The 18,354-nt window shown below is 39.2% G+C and overlaps 1 protein-coding gene across 2 annotated transcripts in view; it reads left to right on the forward strand.

The window, feature by feature from the left end:
• The first annotated feature begins 7,615 nt into the window (after window positions 1-7,615).
• Window positions 7,616-18,354, forward strand: part of LOC141762856 (FERM, ARHGEF and pleckstrin domain-containing protein 1-like) — a 62,322-nt gene continuing 51,583 nt past the window's right edge. For both annotated transcript variants that reach the window (XM_074626969.1, XM_074626971.1), the window contains exons 1-2: window positions 7,616-7,844; window positions 16,028-16,246. In XM_074626969.1, coding sequence (XP_074483070.1) covers window positions 16,073-16,246 — 174 coding nt within the window. In that variant the 5' untranslated portion in view covers window positions 7,616-7,844; window positions 16,028-16,072. The remainder of the gene's footprint in view (window positions 7,845-16,027; window positions 16,247-18,354) is intronic.

Here is an 18,354-nt window from a genome sequence, read left to right on the forward strand (position 1 = left end):
GACTCTGCTCGTTTTACAACCTGGGGCAGTCCAGGCGGGCGGGGCAGCTGTTGACACTGAACAGTAAACCTTCAAACAGAACCAAATTATCTCGTTTATTTCGCAGGAATTTAATGTTCTTGATACCATAAGTATCATTATTCAAAAAGATGAGATGTTTTCTAAAAATAAGTCATTTCTCAATTTGTCACCGCTTCTTTCTCAGCGTTTTTCCCCATGGTGCATCAGAATCATTTGCTACACGGGTAGTTAACTCCAATCTATCTCATCTTCTGTACTAACTTTAAGTAATTTTATATATATATATATATATATATATATATATATATATATATATATATATATATGTGTGTGAATGTGAAAATGAATGAAAATATATATGTATGTGTATGTGAATGTGAAATTTATATATGTTTGAAAATTTGAATGTTATTATTGTAACACAAATATGATGTTATATATAGTATGTAGGGAGAGTGGGGTAAAATGAGCCAGTGGGTAAGTTGACCCACCCCCTGTATCTTGGCAACTGTGATTATGTTTTGTCATGTGACCATAAATTCAGGAAGTACCCATCATTTCTATCTTGCTGTGATGAAGTGAAGCACATGGGAGAAGTAGTAAGTACTTTTTTACACCAAAAACAGTTTTTTCCCATCAAAGTAAATTTTCTGCATGACAGGAATAATGAATGTTAGGTCAAAGCAAATTTATCCAGGTCTAAAAAAATATATTATACATGTTGGTGATTTACTAAGATATAACACCATGTTAATCCCTTCGCTAAAGATTAGCCTGAATTGCTAAACTGGGCCATTTTTTCCAAAATGGTAGCTATGGGGCAAAGTGAGCCAAAGGCTATGGGGTAAATTGAGCCACTGGCTCACTAATATTCTACTATTATTCCGAGCCACTGGCTCAACTTACCCCACCATAAATTAACCAAATTAATTCTCTGATGTATAAAATGGTATTACTGTTGAGTGTTACACAACTTGGTTTGATTTTTTAATGTGTTAACCTTTATAGAAGAGGGAGATAAAGGAAGTAAAAACAGTTGGTTATAGTGGAACAGCAGAGGCAAAGAGGGTCCTCACAGAGGAGGTAGAGAAGGAGCTTGCAGACCATATCAAGAAGCTGGCTGAACAGTTCCACGGCCTTACTCCAAAGAAATGCTGTGAACTGGCATTGGAATTGGCAGAAAGAACAACCTTCCTGTCCCCAACAACTGGAAAGAGCAGGGTTTAGCAGGTAGGCCTAGGTCAAACCAAAGACCAAGACGAAAATCACAGCGTACAGCAGTTCTGAGGAGAGTGTGATGCCATCCCATTTGATGACACTTCTGAGCATGAGAGTTCTAATGATGAGAGAAGTGAATCAGACATCTCAGATCTGTTAGTTGGTGACTTTGTCATAGTAAACTTTGTATCCAAAGGCAGGAGCTACCTTTACATTGGCTTGGTTGAGAGCCTGGAGGGCAACGAAGTGAGTGCAAGATTTCTCAGAAGAATCCGGGGGAACACTTGACGTGAGAAGCCCACCTTTGTATTCAAGGAAAAGGATGAGGCATCTTTTCCACTGAGTGATGTGCTGAAGGAGCTACCTCAACCTCTAAAGGCTGGAGGAACTGCAAGGAGGGAGCAACAGTTCATATTTCACTGCAACCTTGACGACTGGAATATTGTCGAATATTGAATGATATTTTGATTGTTCAATGGTCTTGAAACTCACTGGTGGTTTGTTCTCACAAGTTCATAACTGTGAAACTGTTTGTTAACACACTTATGCTGAGGTTTAAACTTAAAAACTCAGATGTTCAGTTTACCCCACGATGGCTCAACTTACCCACTGACTCGGATCAACTTACCCCTTACCTGGGGCAAGTTGAGCCACAGGAGGACTTTTTTTGGGAAGGTCATTTTTTCCAGACAGCTTTGTGATGGATGCATGCTGATCATTTCATTTGATAGGAGAGATCCTGAATTTAAGGTTCAAGTTTTCATTCTGCTTCTGTCTCATTTTTCCTAACCTCGAGGACAGCATAAGTAAAAATTGGCTCATCTTACCCCACTCTCCCCTATGTGATAAATTAATGTACTTGATTTCGGACCCCAGGAAGACTAGCTGGTGCCATTGGTATCAGCTAATGGGGATCCTTTTTAAATAAATAAATTTAACTGCGGGTGGTTATTGTATTGATTATTATGATGACAAATGAAGTCGCGCCTTATTACGCATGGGAAACATGGTGACCATCGGATCTCCAACATGTCAATTCATTTAAAAAGAGTCATTCTCTGTTCTTGGCAGCATATTTGAGCTGTTGTTTTCACATGTGAAACTCTGCATGTCGCAGACGATTCGTTTTGAAAATACGTTCCCGTGCGCAATAGGCCTGTCCTCTATTCACATAGGGTGACATTTATGATATGATTATTAGTATGATTTAATATGATCTTGAAGAATATATCCCACTAAATAAAACATTTAAAAAATGAATAAAAAGGAAATTACAGGTGAATAAATAATGAAAGAAATAAAAAAAAACATAAAAAAGAAATTACAGGTGAATAAAATAATGAAAGGTGGGTGGATTCACATACATCAAGAAGTAACACAAGCATTCTTTTTTCAGTATCACTACAAATTATTCTAATAAATTAATGCAACTTTTTCAAATGTTTTATCAATCTTTCAGTCGCCTCTATGTGTTTATCAGATTGATCAGACTCCATGCATTACATCACTGTTACACACAGCTTGTGTCTTTTAATAGAAACATGCTGTGGCTCAAGCGCATGTGCATGGAATGTCATGATATTCTATGCGCATGCGTGGAAAAGGTGCAGGAACGTCATGACGTGACGTCACGGTCGCAGGAATGTTATGACGTCACATCAGATCAAAGGCAGTCTGTCAAGGATACACCTTTAGGATAGACCTTGAAGTTAGCCAGCCAAGAGATTCTCAGCTATTGGTCTCAGAGAGTTGTTGCATGCATTTGCACCACGCTATCCACAGATCACCAGAGCCGCTATTTTATTTCCCCCTTCTTTAGTCTTCCTTTCAAATTCAGGAACCTGCGATTTGACAAGTACTGAGGACAACAGTGATGTCTCAAGATAATTTCAACAACGCTGAGATGGAAGAATCACGTTGCCTCGATATGTCAGAGGAGCCTCGATGGCTTCCCAAAGGGTTTCATGGCCAATCTGAAGCCAAGACACATACTGAAGTGGAGTCAGAGAAACAGTCACTGACAGTGGAGTTGGACAAAGTGAGGGAGGAATGTGTCAGGCACCTACAAGTTGCACAAGATCTAAAGAACCAACTGACGGATGCAATGACGCAAATCAAAAGGGAAATTGGTGAAAAGGAGACAATGGATTCTTTAACAATGGAACTTCAGGGGGAGATGGAAGACCTCACGAAGAAGAATAACACTGAGATAGGAAAGCTGGAGACAAAGAAGTTGGGTTTGAGAGTGAAGCTTGAGGATATGACCGCTGAGATGGCCAGACTTAGTCAGAAACAGATAGATGAGTATCGCATCCTAACAACCTATCTGAGGCGAAAGAACTCTGATCTTACACACCAGCTAGAGGCGAAGAAAGAGGAGGAGAGACCAGCTGGCGTTGAGCAGCAGAGAGATGAGGTCACTTTTGAGACGCCACCTGAGGATCAGGGCGATGGCGTCGTCTCTGACTCTACATCAGAGGATCAGAGCAATAGCTGCTTCTATGACACTACATCAGATAATCAGAGCGATGACATTGACTATGACACTACATCAGATGATCATAGCGATGACATTGACTATGACACTCTATCTGAGGATCAGAGCGATGAGAGCCTCCCAGAGTCTCCAGCTTCTGTGTTTTGGAACAAAAGTTTCTGGTGGCGCTCTGCTAAAGTTGTAGCTTTATCACTTGCCGTCACCGCTGTGGGTATAGTTGCCTAAGGCCTATTTCTGATGAACTATGATGCCATCGGTATGTGTGAATAAGCTTTTTGTGTGAATATCTTAAAAAATAAAAAATTAATAGCAACAATAATTTGGAAGTGGAATTGAATCTGTAAAATGTACTGTATATATATATACACACACAATTAAATTTTTTTAAATCAGTGTAAGTACATTACAATAAAGAAAGCATCACAGACAATCCTTGATGTGTTGATCAATATGCATAAAAATGCATTAATAAAACTGAATTAAAATGTTTTTTTTTTCTTTTATTCTGATAAATTGCACAGCCCACTTGGACACTGGGCTTCTATACACACACACATTTTAATATTTTTACTACACATTTATAACTTTTTTTGTAGTATGGTCAAAGTAGTCTCCTGCACACTCAAGGGGAACCTCCACCAATCATGCACTGGCATCACTGGTCTAACCATGTTCACTGGTAATATGGAATTGTTCAACAGCAATGAAAATGTGGAAACATTGTGGAGCGCAATGTAGAACAAGTAAAAAAAAAATACAGGAACACATCAAATGAGACTTGTGTCCATGGATCTATTGCCCCATTGCATGCTGGGAGGGTTCCCAACACACCTAACTCATGTAACTGCAATCATATGATCAGCCAATCATATGAACACTGATCACGGTTTCAACCCTCTACCCTGTTTTTTTGACGGACAGGACATTCACTAACTGCTTCCACCTTAGCAGGATCTGCCATCACCCCCTCAGCAAAGATGACATGCCAAGGTTCTGGATCTAGATGGCAGAATTGTATGCAGTGTATTGATAGTATGTCTCTCAATGATCAAATGTCACTTCCTCCTCCAAACACTAGATGGTAGTCATGATTACTTGACTAGTGTTTGATTGTTCCAACGTTTGTAATTCACAAAAGGGGATTGTTTTAATTATCAACCTCCGTATCAGAGCAAATACTGTCAGCAACGTATTTTAAAGTTGCTGACAATATTAAAAAAAATTATAAGATCAGGGAGCACTCAGGGTCAGGGCCAAAGTTTCCACAACTTGTGGTTTAGTGACCTGCTTCTAATACAATGATTTATAATTTTGCTTAAAAAATACAATATTTCTTCAGAAATACATTTTCCTTCAGAAAACGTAGCTGATGTGAGCATTTTTTTTGATGGTTCACATACAAACAAGGGTTCCAGTATGGTGTCAAATCAGCACAGCACTGACATCTAGTGCTGCTTGTGTGAGTCTGTAGCCTTTGGTGGTTTACAGTGAATAACTGTGCTGATGCTAAGGGTTCAAATAGTCTTTTGAAGGTAAATATGTTTTCATGTCATAGACTCCCACTTACACCTTATGGCCTCAAATCTACATATTATAATAAGACGCTGCTGCAGTTTTAGCTCCTTTCACTTTGGCTGAACTTCCGTAAACTGTGTCGAGGGGTCACATTTAGACATTGTGAGGTACACAAGCCTGGAAAAGGCTGGAAACCACTGATTTAGAGTGAAGCTTAGCTAGGGCTATTTTTTATGTTGCCTTGGCGAAACAACTTCCAGATCAAATTAAAGTGGAATTAAACCATACTGTTTGCCAACTTCTCGATGACCTCTACAAGGCTCCAGACCCCAACTCTTAAATAAAGTCATGTTTAAAACATCATATGGGTGAATATCGTCACTTATAGGGTTTGTAAGAGAAATACAAATACATTACACAATTTAAAAACTCAAAAATGTAATAAATATAAAAACTAGGGCTGTCAAAGTTAACGTGATATTAACACAACTTGTTATTTCTACCTCATAGCAGGCTCAAGATACTGGTATATGAAAAATAGATCACCTAAGGAATCTGGTACCAACCATGTCATACTAGCTTGTCACGAAGGTAGCTGAATAACGCTCCAAAGTAACGCTACATTTTGGCGAGGAAAAACTGGCATTGCCATTTTCAAAGGGTTCCCTTGACCTTTGATCTCCAGATATGTGAATGTAAATGGGTTCTATGGGTACCCACGAGTCTCCCCTTTACAGACATGCCCACTTTATGATAATCACATGCAGTTTGGGGCAAGTCATAGTCAAGTCAGCACACTGACACACTGACAGCTGTTGCTGCCTGTTGGGCTGCAGTTTGCCATGTTATGATTTGAGCATATTGTTTTATGCTAAATGCAGTACCTGTGAGGGTTTCTGGACAATATCTGTCATTGTTTTGTGTTGTTAATTGATTTACAATAATAAATATATATATAGGCTATATTTAACAGAAAACATGAAAAGGAATATTTTTGTGCATACCTTTTATCTAGTTCACAGAAATCTCAAGAAGATTACATTTCCAGTCTTAACCTTTCCAACACGTGTTTTAAAGACTTTAAATGGTGCAAAATCCCAAAAGAAACCCTCTCTTAAATGGAACTGGAAATATAAAATTCTTAAGATTTATATGGATTATGTAAAAAAAGAGTTTGCAATCTTTCCTTTTATTGTTTTTACATCAGTCAATTTCTAGAATATTTTTGTATAAAAAGTTATATATATATATATAAACTAAATATAATATATATATATATATATATATATATATAATATTCATAAGATTTATATGGATTATATGAAACAAGTTTGCCATCTTTTCTTTCATTGTTTTTACATAAAAATATTCTAGAAATTGACTGCCATATATATCTATACATCTGTATATCTATAGATGCAAAAAGCATTTCACACGATTGTACCTGTATAACCGGCGTGACAATAAACATCTTGAATCTTGAATCTTGAATTGATATATAGATATATATAATAAATATAAAAATGCGTATGCCATCTGTTCTTACCCTTAAATATTATATATTATATAATATTATTCATATTTTATATATATAATATTATATATATATATAAATATATATATAATATTATATATATATATATATAAAATCCACAGAAATCTTAAGAATATTACATTTCCAGTATTAATCTTTCCAACACATGTAGGGTGCAAAATTCCCAAAGAAAAAAAAAATCCATCAGTAGTACCCAAGGTCAGAACGAAACATGGTGAGGCAGCTTTTAGCTGCTACGCTGCTCAATTGTGGACCAAACTTCCAGATGAGATCAAAGATGCACCAACAGTGGCCACTTTCAAATCTAGACTCAAGACCAAACTGTTCTCAGACGCTTTTGTTAACTGATCAAATGCTGCACGTTACTGTCTTTTGATTGTTTTTATTATCCTTCAAAAAAATGTTTTCTCTTTTAACTTGCACTTTTATATTCTTTTATTCGTTTTTATCTTGTGCACTTTGTGCTCTTTTATCTTGCTTTTATATATGTAAAGCACTTTGAATTGCCTTAGTGTATGAAATGTGCTCTATAAATAAGCTTGCCTTGCCTTGCCTTGCCTCTCTTACTTATTAATGACACAATATTTATCACCACACTTTATAGCAGTTTAATCTTCTATAAAGGGAAGATACACATCTTATGATATTGCTCTATTTATTTGAACTTTTTCAAACATTCCAAATGAAGACATTTTCTGCCTCCAGGCTGCAGTTCCCCCACACCACCGTGCGGTATCGCTGTTGAGCCGCTGGTGTCTCTCTCTCTCTGCCCGCCTGTGACACCTCAGAGCCGGCTGGCTGGCGGTGCTGGAGGGAGGAGGCGGTGTGTGTGTGTGTGTGTGGAGGAGCTCTTTATTGTTCCAGTAGAAAGCTCAGTGCTCGGATCTCCCCACATTTGTCTCAATGGCTCCCACACCGAGAGCACGTCCCAGCTGAGAGGGAGCGGATCTGCTAAGAAGACAGGACTTTATTAACCCAAACTCACAGCACCGTTGGAATTAAAAAGCTCTTTGACGGATCCTGAAGAAAGAGGAGGGGGTAAGGAAACCATGCTATCCGGATTATGAAGCCAGGTTTACACGTAGCCTCTCTGCTACTCCTCGCAATGCTTCCATTTAGACACATTTGTTGCAATCTTCTGCTTTTTACCGACTTTTTGAACGCAACAGCGTGATGTTTGGTGCTATCTTTAAGCTCGCCTCCATTGCAGCCACAGCCTGCTCGTTTCTCCTAATCGGCTGAGCTTTAGCAGAGCTTCTTTTACTGTAAGCTTCATGATAGACAAGGATCTGCAATGAGGGCTTCAAACATTCACACGCACGGCAACACACAGTGAATGGGAGCTTTTTAACCCGCGTGTGTACTTTGGGGGATATTTTATATCGTGGGTTTTTCCAGCTTCTCTCCTTCAGTGCTGCCTTTTTTCATTCACCAAACCCTTACAATAGCTTGGCATTGTGGTCACATGCACGGTAATATTGAACACACGCACGCACGCTGACACACACACACACGCACACGTACACGCAAACACACACACGCACACGTACACGCAAACACACACACACACACACACATTAACACATACATACACACACATACATATACACACATTAACACACACGCACACACATGGGTGTTTCTGCAAATACTCTCCTTAATTAAAAAACAAAATCTATGAATTTTAATTTTACCCATCAGAGTATGTAATACTACATATTTGTTAATAATAGTTATAATAATAATAATAATAATAATTTAATTCCTGTTTATTGTTTTTGACCAAGTTGTTGCTGCATTAAAGGTTTACACTTGAATTCCTGTTAATATTGAAGATTTGTTTTACCAAGTTGTTGGTGTATGATTTATTATTTTAATAATATAGAACAATTGTATAAATGTGTGTATATATATATATATATATATATATATATATATATATATATATATATATATATATATATATATATATATATTTATTTTTTACATTTTGTTTTACAAAGGTTTTTTTTTTTTACACCCTGAAAAAATGAGACACAGATGTCAGTCTTCATACACAAAAAATATAAAATATGTTGTTTTTTATGGCAGATATTGCAACTCTAATGTCTAATGTCCTGTTGCGGAAATGACATTTTTGCTAATATTGCAGATAAATGGCAGCTAGCAAGGTCTGCCACATTAGCTGTGACTCTTAGCGTCTAATATAAATGAATTCAACAGTAATATGAAGTTATTTTTTTAATGTTACTAAGCTGTATAGTAAAGATATGCAATAAATACTTAAACCTGTCATCCATGTGCTCACCTGCTAACATCTGTTTCCATAGAAACTAGATTGGTTTGGCTTTGAATCAAACTTTTACTGTGCCATTTGTTCAGTGGCGCGGTGAGGACTCTGAAGTGGAGGACATTTAGATGAAAAAATCACTAATTTAAAAAATAATTTGAATATGGTGTAAAGTAATATGTATATGAAACAATTCCATTTGAAATAATGTCATATTGTAATTGAATTAGCTCATTTTATGTAGAAAAATGCTTCTGAACTCGTATTAAATCACATTATTTAGTCATTATTTTTTATGTCAAGATGGGTCATAACACTGTGTATATATTAATCAAGCATTGCACTGCAAATTTCACATAAATCCGAAAATTTCAGTTGCAGAAACACTCATATATACACACCAACGCTTGTCTCTTGAGTGTGATCAAGTTGCCTTTTTAGCCTACTGACATCTTTACTCTGGCCTAAAGGATTACTCCGCTAACCTACATCCTGGAGCTCGCACTCTGTGCCAACTGTACTCTGTTATGTGTGTCTTTATATAGAGGTTTGTTTTATTTCCCTTATTGTCACAGGCAAACCTTGACCAACCATTGTATGACAGCCCTTTCATTTATTGATCTCTGGGGGGGTTTGTGCAGAGAGGGAGGTCAGATCACAGGGTCAGCGTGGAGGCAGCACCCAGGATCAGCTTTGTCTTAATGGGTGGTGGTGGTGGTGGTGGTGGTGGTGGATCATGGGTGTTGTGGTCTCAGCGTGGTGTGCCTAATCACTATGTTGCCAATTCACTTTTACAATCAATATCACACCCAGGAGAATTGGCGTTACACCCTCTTTCTTCCTCTCTCACACATAGTGGGGCAGCTAATATTCACAACAATTGTGCATTTCTGCGATAAAAGCAACGAATTTGGTTCAGACGTAGGTTTAAATGTTATGATTATATGATATTATTTCAAAATGGCTGCCAAATATTCGCTAAATTATTACAAAATGTTCCAGAAAACAAGGAGCGTGGTCACTTCAGGGTCAAACTTCACCCTCTTGCCTTCATGATATGACTGACAACCAATACACCCTTAGAACGGCGCGATCCCCAGCTTTCCATCGGCGTGTTTTATCTTTTCATAAGCAGTAAAATTGACAGAGATATCGCCGGATAAAGTTCAGGATTGCCGGTAACCTCTAGTCACAGGTCGCCACGGCCCTCAGGGGCCAAATTTGCAGCGCCCCGATATCTATATTTTTTAATAAGATATAATATAACATATAAACCTACATCTGTACCAACTTTGTTGCTTTTATCACACAATTGTTGTGCTTACCTGCCCCCGCTAACACAGCGTCACAATAGAGACTCCCCTGAGAGCGGCAGAGCAGCTTAATGGCTCCAGAGCGCAATGTGTCACCTTGATAAAACGTGGCATCAAGCGCAGCCCATCGATCTGTCCTGGAGCGTGTCGTGTCGTGGCCTTGATCTCACCCTCACCTGTGCTTGTCGGGTTGTAGTTGATGCTTCAGGGTGTCATTTTTCAAGTCAATAGCTGTGTATTGAATTTAATCCTCCTGTCGTAAAGATGGCAGCAAGTAACACCATCAGGTCCCTTTATGCTCCTCAGCTGAGGCTCTTAGTAGTTCTGCATTTTCATATTATTTTTGGATTAATCCTTGACCTTGGGGACACAACACATACTGTACAGTACGTGTGAATGCAAGGCCCGCTTGCTTAACTATTCCCGGACCCTTTTGAATCCCACAGCGTTCCTCAGCGAATGCAGGACCTCGTTCAAGTGAGAACAGATGGTCCGGGAATAGCTGAGCAAGTTGACCTTGTGTTTTGAATATTAGTCACACAGTTTTTCATTTTTCCCTTCTGATTTCTTGTCTCGTTTTTAATCCAAAGCTCTACGTTGGAGCTAAAATTCACCAGTTATCAAATGTGGATTTTTGCCGGTTTCTTTCGTCTTTCGTACTAGTTTGCGATCAGTAAACAGAATATCTTTGGGCTTTTAGAACTGTAGTACAAAACAAGACATTAAAAGACAGCACTTTGGAGAAAACGGCCATTTAAAAAAAAAAAAAATGTACATTTTAGGACTGCATCGGTCCAGCTTTTTAAGTCCCGATAGCGATACCGAGCAGCGATCCGATACCAGTGTTTAATTAATAAGCAGTATGCCTCACTGTGTGGAAGCTACTGGGATCATTCATTTATATATATATAAGGCAACATCCGGCTTGACTTAAACATCGCTTTCCTAACTCTGTAAAACAAAATGTGACCAATAAATACATAGGTATAAATTAATTGAATTGTTATTTATTAAAATAATAAATGGCACACCAGCAGCTTGGTAAACAAATCTTCAAAATGATCAGGAATTATTTACGATAATAATTACGATTCAAGTGTAAACCTTTTTAATGCAGCAACAAATTGGTCAAAAACAGGAATTAAAAATAATCTTTCGTAGCAGCCCCACACAACATATAGGTAGATCAAATCATTTACAAAATATATTAAATTCAAATCTCCAATAGAAACACTACAAATGTATCAGTATGTCCATTTTTAGTTAGTTTCTCTGAACTGATCCTCACAGTTTCTGTATTCTTGGCATGTGTTGTTCCCCCTAATCAATACTGCAGTTTTATCTCTTGTTGCTTTGAAGATGCACTTATCAAAGTGTTTATTGTCAAGCCTGTTTTATAGCTGGCAAACGTTGCTTATTATGCAACCTCCATGTGAATATTCTGACCCAGATTATGTAATGCTTTCACTTCAACGTATGTGCTGTCTTCATTTATTAAAAATAATAGTCTATTTTTCTGTTAATTCCCCTAAAAGATAAAGCCCTCTCTCACATCCGATTCCCAGAGCCTGGCTTCCCTCTCACAAACTCTTGGGAAACTCTCAGCTAACACCAGTTCAAAGGCTGGTTTGAGAGGCCCTCCCAGTTTTAAAGCCCTGCTGCTGCTGGAAGCTCCCACAGTGGCTTCCTTTGTGAGCAGCTCGCTCTGTATTCCTCTCAACTAACTCCATGTATAATCCCCAGCCCCTTACTGAGGACATGATGAAACTTCTGCTCCCGAAACTTCCACTCTTTAGATGTCCAGAATCGGAGATATAACGCTGAATTAACAACTTCTCCTCAAAGCCAGTCAACACTCACGAGTAGCTGCATGTTTTGGTGCCGCTGCAGGCCCGGCGATGAGCGTCATTTTGAACTGTGGAAAAGTACTCTTGCTATATTTGCTGTTTTAAAAACAGCCTTAAAAAGCCTGAAATGTGCCCTGTTTAGTAGGCACATGCATTGAGCATCTCTTTGCAAAATGAAAATAAAGTATTGACTGAGTTCATCTTTGCATGTAAACTATTAATTAAATGTCAAAAGTGTTTTTGAGAATTGAAAATCAAATCATAATATCCTGAATATTTTCCGATATTTTCTTAGTGGACAGTGACAACCAGTTCGTTTCACTTTATTTTTTAATTATTTATTTATTTAAAAAAAATGTTAAACTAAAACATAAAATGAAGATAAGATCAGATATTCCTTTATTAGTCCCACAGTGGGGACATTTGCAGTGTTACAGCAGCAAAGGGGATAGTGCAGAAACAGGAAGCATTGGTAAAATCAAGATACAACACGGTGCAAAATAAAAGTAGACAGACATATAAAATATGAATTTAAATAGAAGGAAATATAAAAATAGGAACAATATAAATAAGGGGAATATTAAAAATTGGAACAATATACACAGTATTGACTATTAACACAAGTGGAAATATGATATTGCACCTGAAAGTATTGCACATTATGAATTGAAGTTGCACCTGAGTAGTATTGATAGACAGTTGGTGTACAGTATAGTGCAGTTATTGTCAGATTTTGGTGTGTACGTGGTCTACTGGGAGCACAGTAAACACATAGAAAACTGTCAATCAACAAATAATCCACATAAATAAATATTACATGTCCGAAAAGGAGTAGGAAGAAGTACAGCCTACACATATGGTCCCTACCTCTTCTCCAGAACTTGAACAATTAACTCAAGAATCTGACGATACGTATCACGATACAGGGGTTACCATTCAGTATATCGCGATATATCGCGATACTGTAAGGAAGGCGATATATTGCAATTTTTAAAATCAGATTTTAGGAAAATTGTGGTATAAAGAACACGCCACCATATGCATCAAATCAGAGTAAAACAAGTTTACAAAAATCAATACAGTGGTTTTGAGAATCAAAATATCGCGATACTCGATATTTTGATTATTTCCTTCCACCCCTGCCGTTTAGCCATACAAGCTCCTTGTTGATGAGCTGGGAGACTGAAGACATGCAGGCGACAAACTGCCGTCTGCACCATACGATGTTTGTCAGGGTAATTGGCACCTTTCTGTTAGAGAATGATAGAGCTATAAACCCGGCTCTGAGTCGACACTTGTTTTGCTTTGAAGGGTGACACAGAGTTGAGTGTAAGGGGGGGCTGAACTTCTTCTTTTTGTCAGACGCTGAACTCCTAATAACAACGAAACGAGCAGCAGCAGAGCGTTGGTTTCAGTGCAGCAGTTGAAGTAGCACACAACAACAAAGGAATTTCTCCCACAGGTGTAATGAGTAACTTGAATGTCAGGTCCCTGTATTGTCGGGTCACTTCCTTGGCCGGGCTCCAGTTTCCAGTTTCAGCTTTTGTCACTGAGGTGAAGAGAGGTACTCGTTGTTTGTGTGCGCAGGTGGAGGGATTAGGTCTTGAATTCAGTTCTCACGCTGGAAATAAAAGGCTAGATTAGGTGTGAAAGAAAGGGGAAGTTTCTGTGCCAATACAGATTATTGCATACGTTTGTATTTTTTCATGGTAAGGGATTCAGGAAGAAGAAGTCGACTTTCACTAAGGTCAAAGGTCAGCTACAGAGCCGCTCTCCCTGGAGCTTGTAGGCATTCATGGCTGTGTGCCATATCCGGAGCCTCTTCCTTTGGACTATCTGGCTCTCGGAGGATTGACTGCTATAGGGCTGCAACTAACAATTATTATCGTCTTTAATGAATCTGCTGGTTATTCTCTCAATTAATCGAGAAAATAATGGCCTAAAAATGTAGAAACCAGTCCAAAATCCCAAAAGATGAATCATAATAGTTGCAGATTATTGTCTTTATTCAAATTAGGATGAACTTGCACCCTCTCCCCAAAGTAGACGGGTGCACAGAGGCTTCACCATACAGCGTCATCGTACTTCCCGTCTCAGCCTCACAGAGACGAGTGACCGGCACCCTGTGGATTTTGGGATAATCTACAAAAGGCAAATTATACACCAGCGTTATTCTCCAGATTTGGGCAAAAGAAAGTTTCTCAGGCACATTTGGAGGAACGGGACAGCCCCATCAACCTCATGACATACTGTATTTGGTGTTGTCGGGTATATTGGATCTATCTATCTATGCTGCTCAGGAGAAGACAGAGGGTTTTAACCTGTGACTACACAGAAAGATCGTACCTGTTAATCACCACGATGTCCAATAGCTCCCTAATGACATATTGATTTAATGATTTATCGACCGGTGATGACCTAATGTGTCTGAACTGAGGACAAAACAGTAGTTTCCCCTCGGAGAAAGCAAAGAAAAAGGCATCAGACAGAGACTCGGATAGGAACCAGTGTGTTTGTATGTCGGGGCAGTGTGTTACCCTGCGTTGCCCCCGGACTGTCTTCTAAAACATTCCTCAGCCGTGATGTCACCAACCGTCTGAGAGCATATTTATTGTCTGAGGTCGAGGTTTATCAAGTGTGGGATGGAGGTGGGGGGGCGCTGAAAGAAGAGGAGGAAGGGGTGGTGAGCGTCTTTGTGTGCTCTCAGACCGCATCTCATCTGCCCTACTTGTGAAGCTTGGATTCATGTCTGAACTGGTCTTCAACAGAGCTGTTTGGTTTGTAGGAAATCCCACCTGCGTGTGCTGCAGCTGGAATAAGTGTGTGTCTAGCAAGGTGTGAGGTTTGTCTGTCTTGTTTCTTTGTGCATCGGCCAAAGTTTAGCTGTCATACTGTCTGTGGTTTATGAACTCGTTACATCATCCTGATATACAAAAGTCCCCACTGACTTAATGTCTTGTGGTTTTTACGTCGCGCAAGGCCAATTTATCCCAGACTGAATAAATGTGGCAAGATTCTAATTCTAACTAATTAAGCACAAAGTTTCCCTCCAAGTTGCCACAACAGAACCTCTTATTCCCTTTTACATGTGAATCAAATGTATTTTTTTCCACATTTAAGGAACTTTTATCTAGAGATGCACCTATCCAACTTTTTCAGTCCCGATACAGATACCTGGGCTTTGGGGTATCGGCCGACCGATACTGAGTCCCGATCCGATACCAGTGTTGAATTGATAAGCTGTATGCCTCACTGTGTGTTCTTTTATGTGTAAGGAAACATCAGGCTTGACTATTGTTTTCTTCGTTTGTAAAAAAATCTAACAAATAAATACAAACTTTTATTTTGTTTATACAAATTGAATTTTTATTTATTATCAAAATGATAAATCGTACACAAGCAACGTGGTAAAAAAATCTTTAAAAGTAACCGACTTTTATTTATTATTAAAATGATAAATCGTACATCAGCAACTTTAACCTATACTTTAAATGTAACCTTTTTTTTTCATGCGTCACCAAAACATAAACTAGCTGGTAGTCCACCATCTGAAAATGATGTCCATACATTTACCAAACACACAGGATGTGATGCTATTTAGGATGTAGAAGCTTGGCTGTTAGAGGAAATGCTGGATCCTTCATGGCTTCAAACTGCCTGCTCTGTATTTTAGAAGCCCAAAATACACAAAATCACAGCCTGAGCAGATTATTGGCTTTGCTGGCTTGAAGCACACCCCACATTTTGAGTATTCTTTCCTTTCTCCTACAGACGTGAACTGCAGCTCGAGAGCCCCTCACCGTAGCGTCCGTCGCCATGGTGGAACCAGCCGACAGGCCGTCTACGGCCGGAGAGAGGCTGGGCGCCCCTGAGAGTTTTGGGGTGTCCACGCTAGAGCCGGGCCTGCGTCCTTCCGCACAGGCTCCGGGGCGACAGGTCTCCATCAGGGTTCAGATGCTCGATGACACACAGGAAGTCTTCCAGATATCGGTGAGTGGATGATGATTTAGGGATTTCTTTATCTGCTAAACAACCTCCTGCAAAACATAAGACATGTGGCGTACCATGAGGATATTCACATTTTTCCCCTTATGCATTTCATCGCTAGTTGTGGTTGCTCAATATGCTCCATTTACCTTCAGCCTTATCTCCTCTTCCTGGAGGTTTACAGGATAGAACCCAGCTTCCTGTCTAAGCACGCCACACCTACACACCCGTCCACTGACATGCTGCAGCCTTATCTCCCTTTCTGTCTTTTCCTCTCACTGTATCCCAGCCTCTGCTTTTTACTGAGCGCTGATTTAATGCCGACAGGTCTCCCACCAAGGCTGCTGATGCTAAAAATACATGTTTATAATAGGTAGTCCTCTATCTGTCACTCCTGTTACTATCTTCCCATCATTGTATTCTTGTTCTCATTCTCTCTTTTACTCAGAAACATATATAATTGTATATTCTTTGTTGAGGATTCACCCTGATCTAAATCTTTAACTCTTATAATCTGCAAATATATTTTGTCTTTCTAATACGTTTTTCTTGTGTTGTTCTTTCACAAGGGCTGTCAAAGTTAACGCGATAACACTGTGTTAAATCATTTTAACGCCACTGATTTCTTTAGATACTGGTATCATATAAAACTAGAAAACTTAATGAATCCATTGGTACCAACCATGTCATACTAACTTGTTGAGAAGGAGGCTAAATAACGCTCCAAACTTGCGCTAAATTTTGGCGAGGAAAAACTGTCATGGCCATTTTCAAAGGGGTCCCTTGACCTCTGACCTCCAGATATGTGAATGTAAATGGGTTCTATGGGTACCCACGAGTCTCCCCTTTACAGACATGCCCACTTTATGATAATCACATGCAGTTTGTGGCAAGTCATAGTCAAGTCAGAACACTGACACACTGACAGCTGTTGTTGCCTGTTGGGCTGCAGTTTGCCATGTTATGATTTGAGCATATTGTTTTATGCTAAATGCAGTACCTGTGAGGGTTTCTGGACAATATCTGTCATTGTTTTGTTTTGTTAATTGATTTCCAATAATAAATATATACATACATTTGCATAAAGCAGCATATTTGTCCCCTCCCATGTTGATAAGGGCATTAAATACTTGACAAATCTCCCTTTAAGGTACATTTTGAACTGATAAAAAATGTGCGAGCCCTTTCTTTCACATTACTTAAGACTATAGAAGTGTTAAAAATAGGCTTTATAATAAGGCTCTATCTTGTAGGGGGGTCCGTGGCTGAAAAAAGATTGAGAAGCTAGGTTCTAAAGTACTTGCATGTGTTTTTGTGAGCTGGAGTGAGAGTGTGTGCTTGCATTTCAGTGAGTCTGAGGTATGTGTTTGTCTATGGCAGCTCCCCCGGCTTCCTAATGCTGTTTAGAGAAAGGGTTCCTCTGAGACGCTGCAGCAGCAGCTTTAATGACATCGGTGCTGCGGTGCTTTGGCATGTCATCACCGGGTGGGAGTAGCCGTCTGAATTTGCCGCAAGCAAGCTCACAGAGAGTTTGGTTCTGCACGCCTTTTTTATAAAACCCAGCCGCTGTATTATCAGCTTTTTTTTGTGTGATGATAATTAAGAAAGATTGCAGCGAGTCGCTGCCTCAGCTGGCTTGTTGAGCTGCAAGTTCAGGGGAGCCGTAATTGGCTCTTGTGGAAATGCCAAGAATGTGGTGGTTGTTAGTGCCTCGGGATGTGTCTGTGGACAGTTTGACAGAGGGCTGGGATCTGGGATGTCGTCTTGCATGTGTGTGTGTGTGTGTGTGTGTTTTTGCAGCATTTTTCAAAATCCTAAATTGATGTCTTCTCAAATTGATGCAAGGACACCGAGCTTGTGGTTCCCCACAAAAGCAGCAGCATGACTGGGATCTCTCCACCCTGTCTTTTTCTATCCACACACACACACACAAATGAAACGTCCCTATCTCTGTGGAACATCTTCAGACGTCACGGCTCAGACCACAGGAGAGCAGAACAACAGCGGCATGACCACAAAATACTAATGCTGCACTCACTATTGTTCTGTTTGGTTGCTAGTATAGATGGGAAAAGAGAGCAGGAGTTGAGGAGAAAAGCATTGAAAGTGAA

The sequence above is a fragment of the Sebastes fasciatus genome, chromosome 24, assembly GCF_043250625.1.
Source record: "Sebastes fasciatus isolate fSebFas1 chromosome 24, fSebFas1.pri, whole genome shotgun sequence".
Classification (NCBI taxonomy): Eukaryota; Metazoa; Chordata; class Actinopteri; order Perciformes; family Sebastidae; genus Sebastes; species Sebastes fasciatus.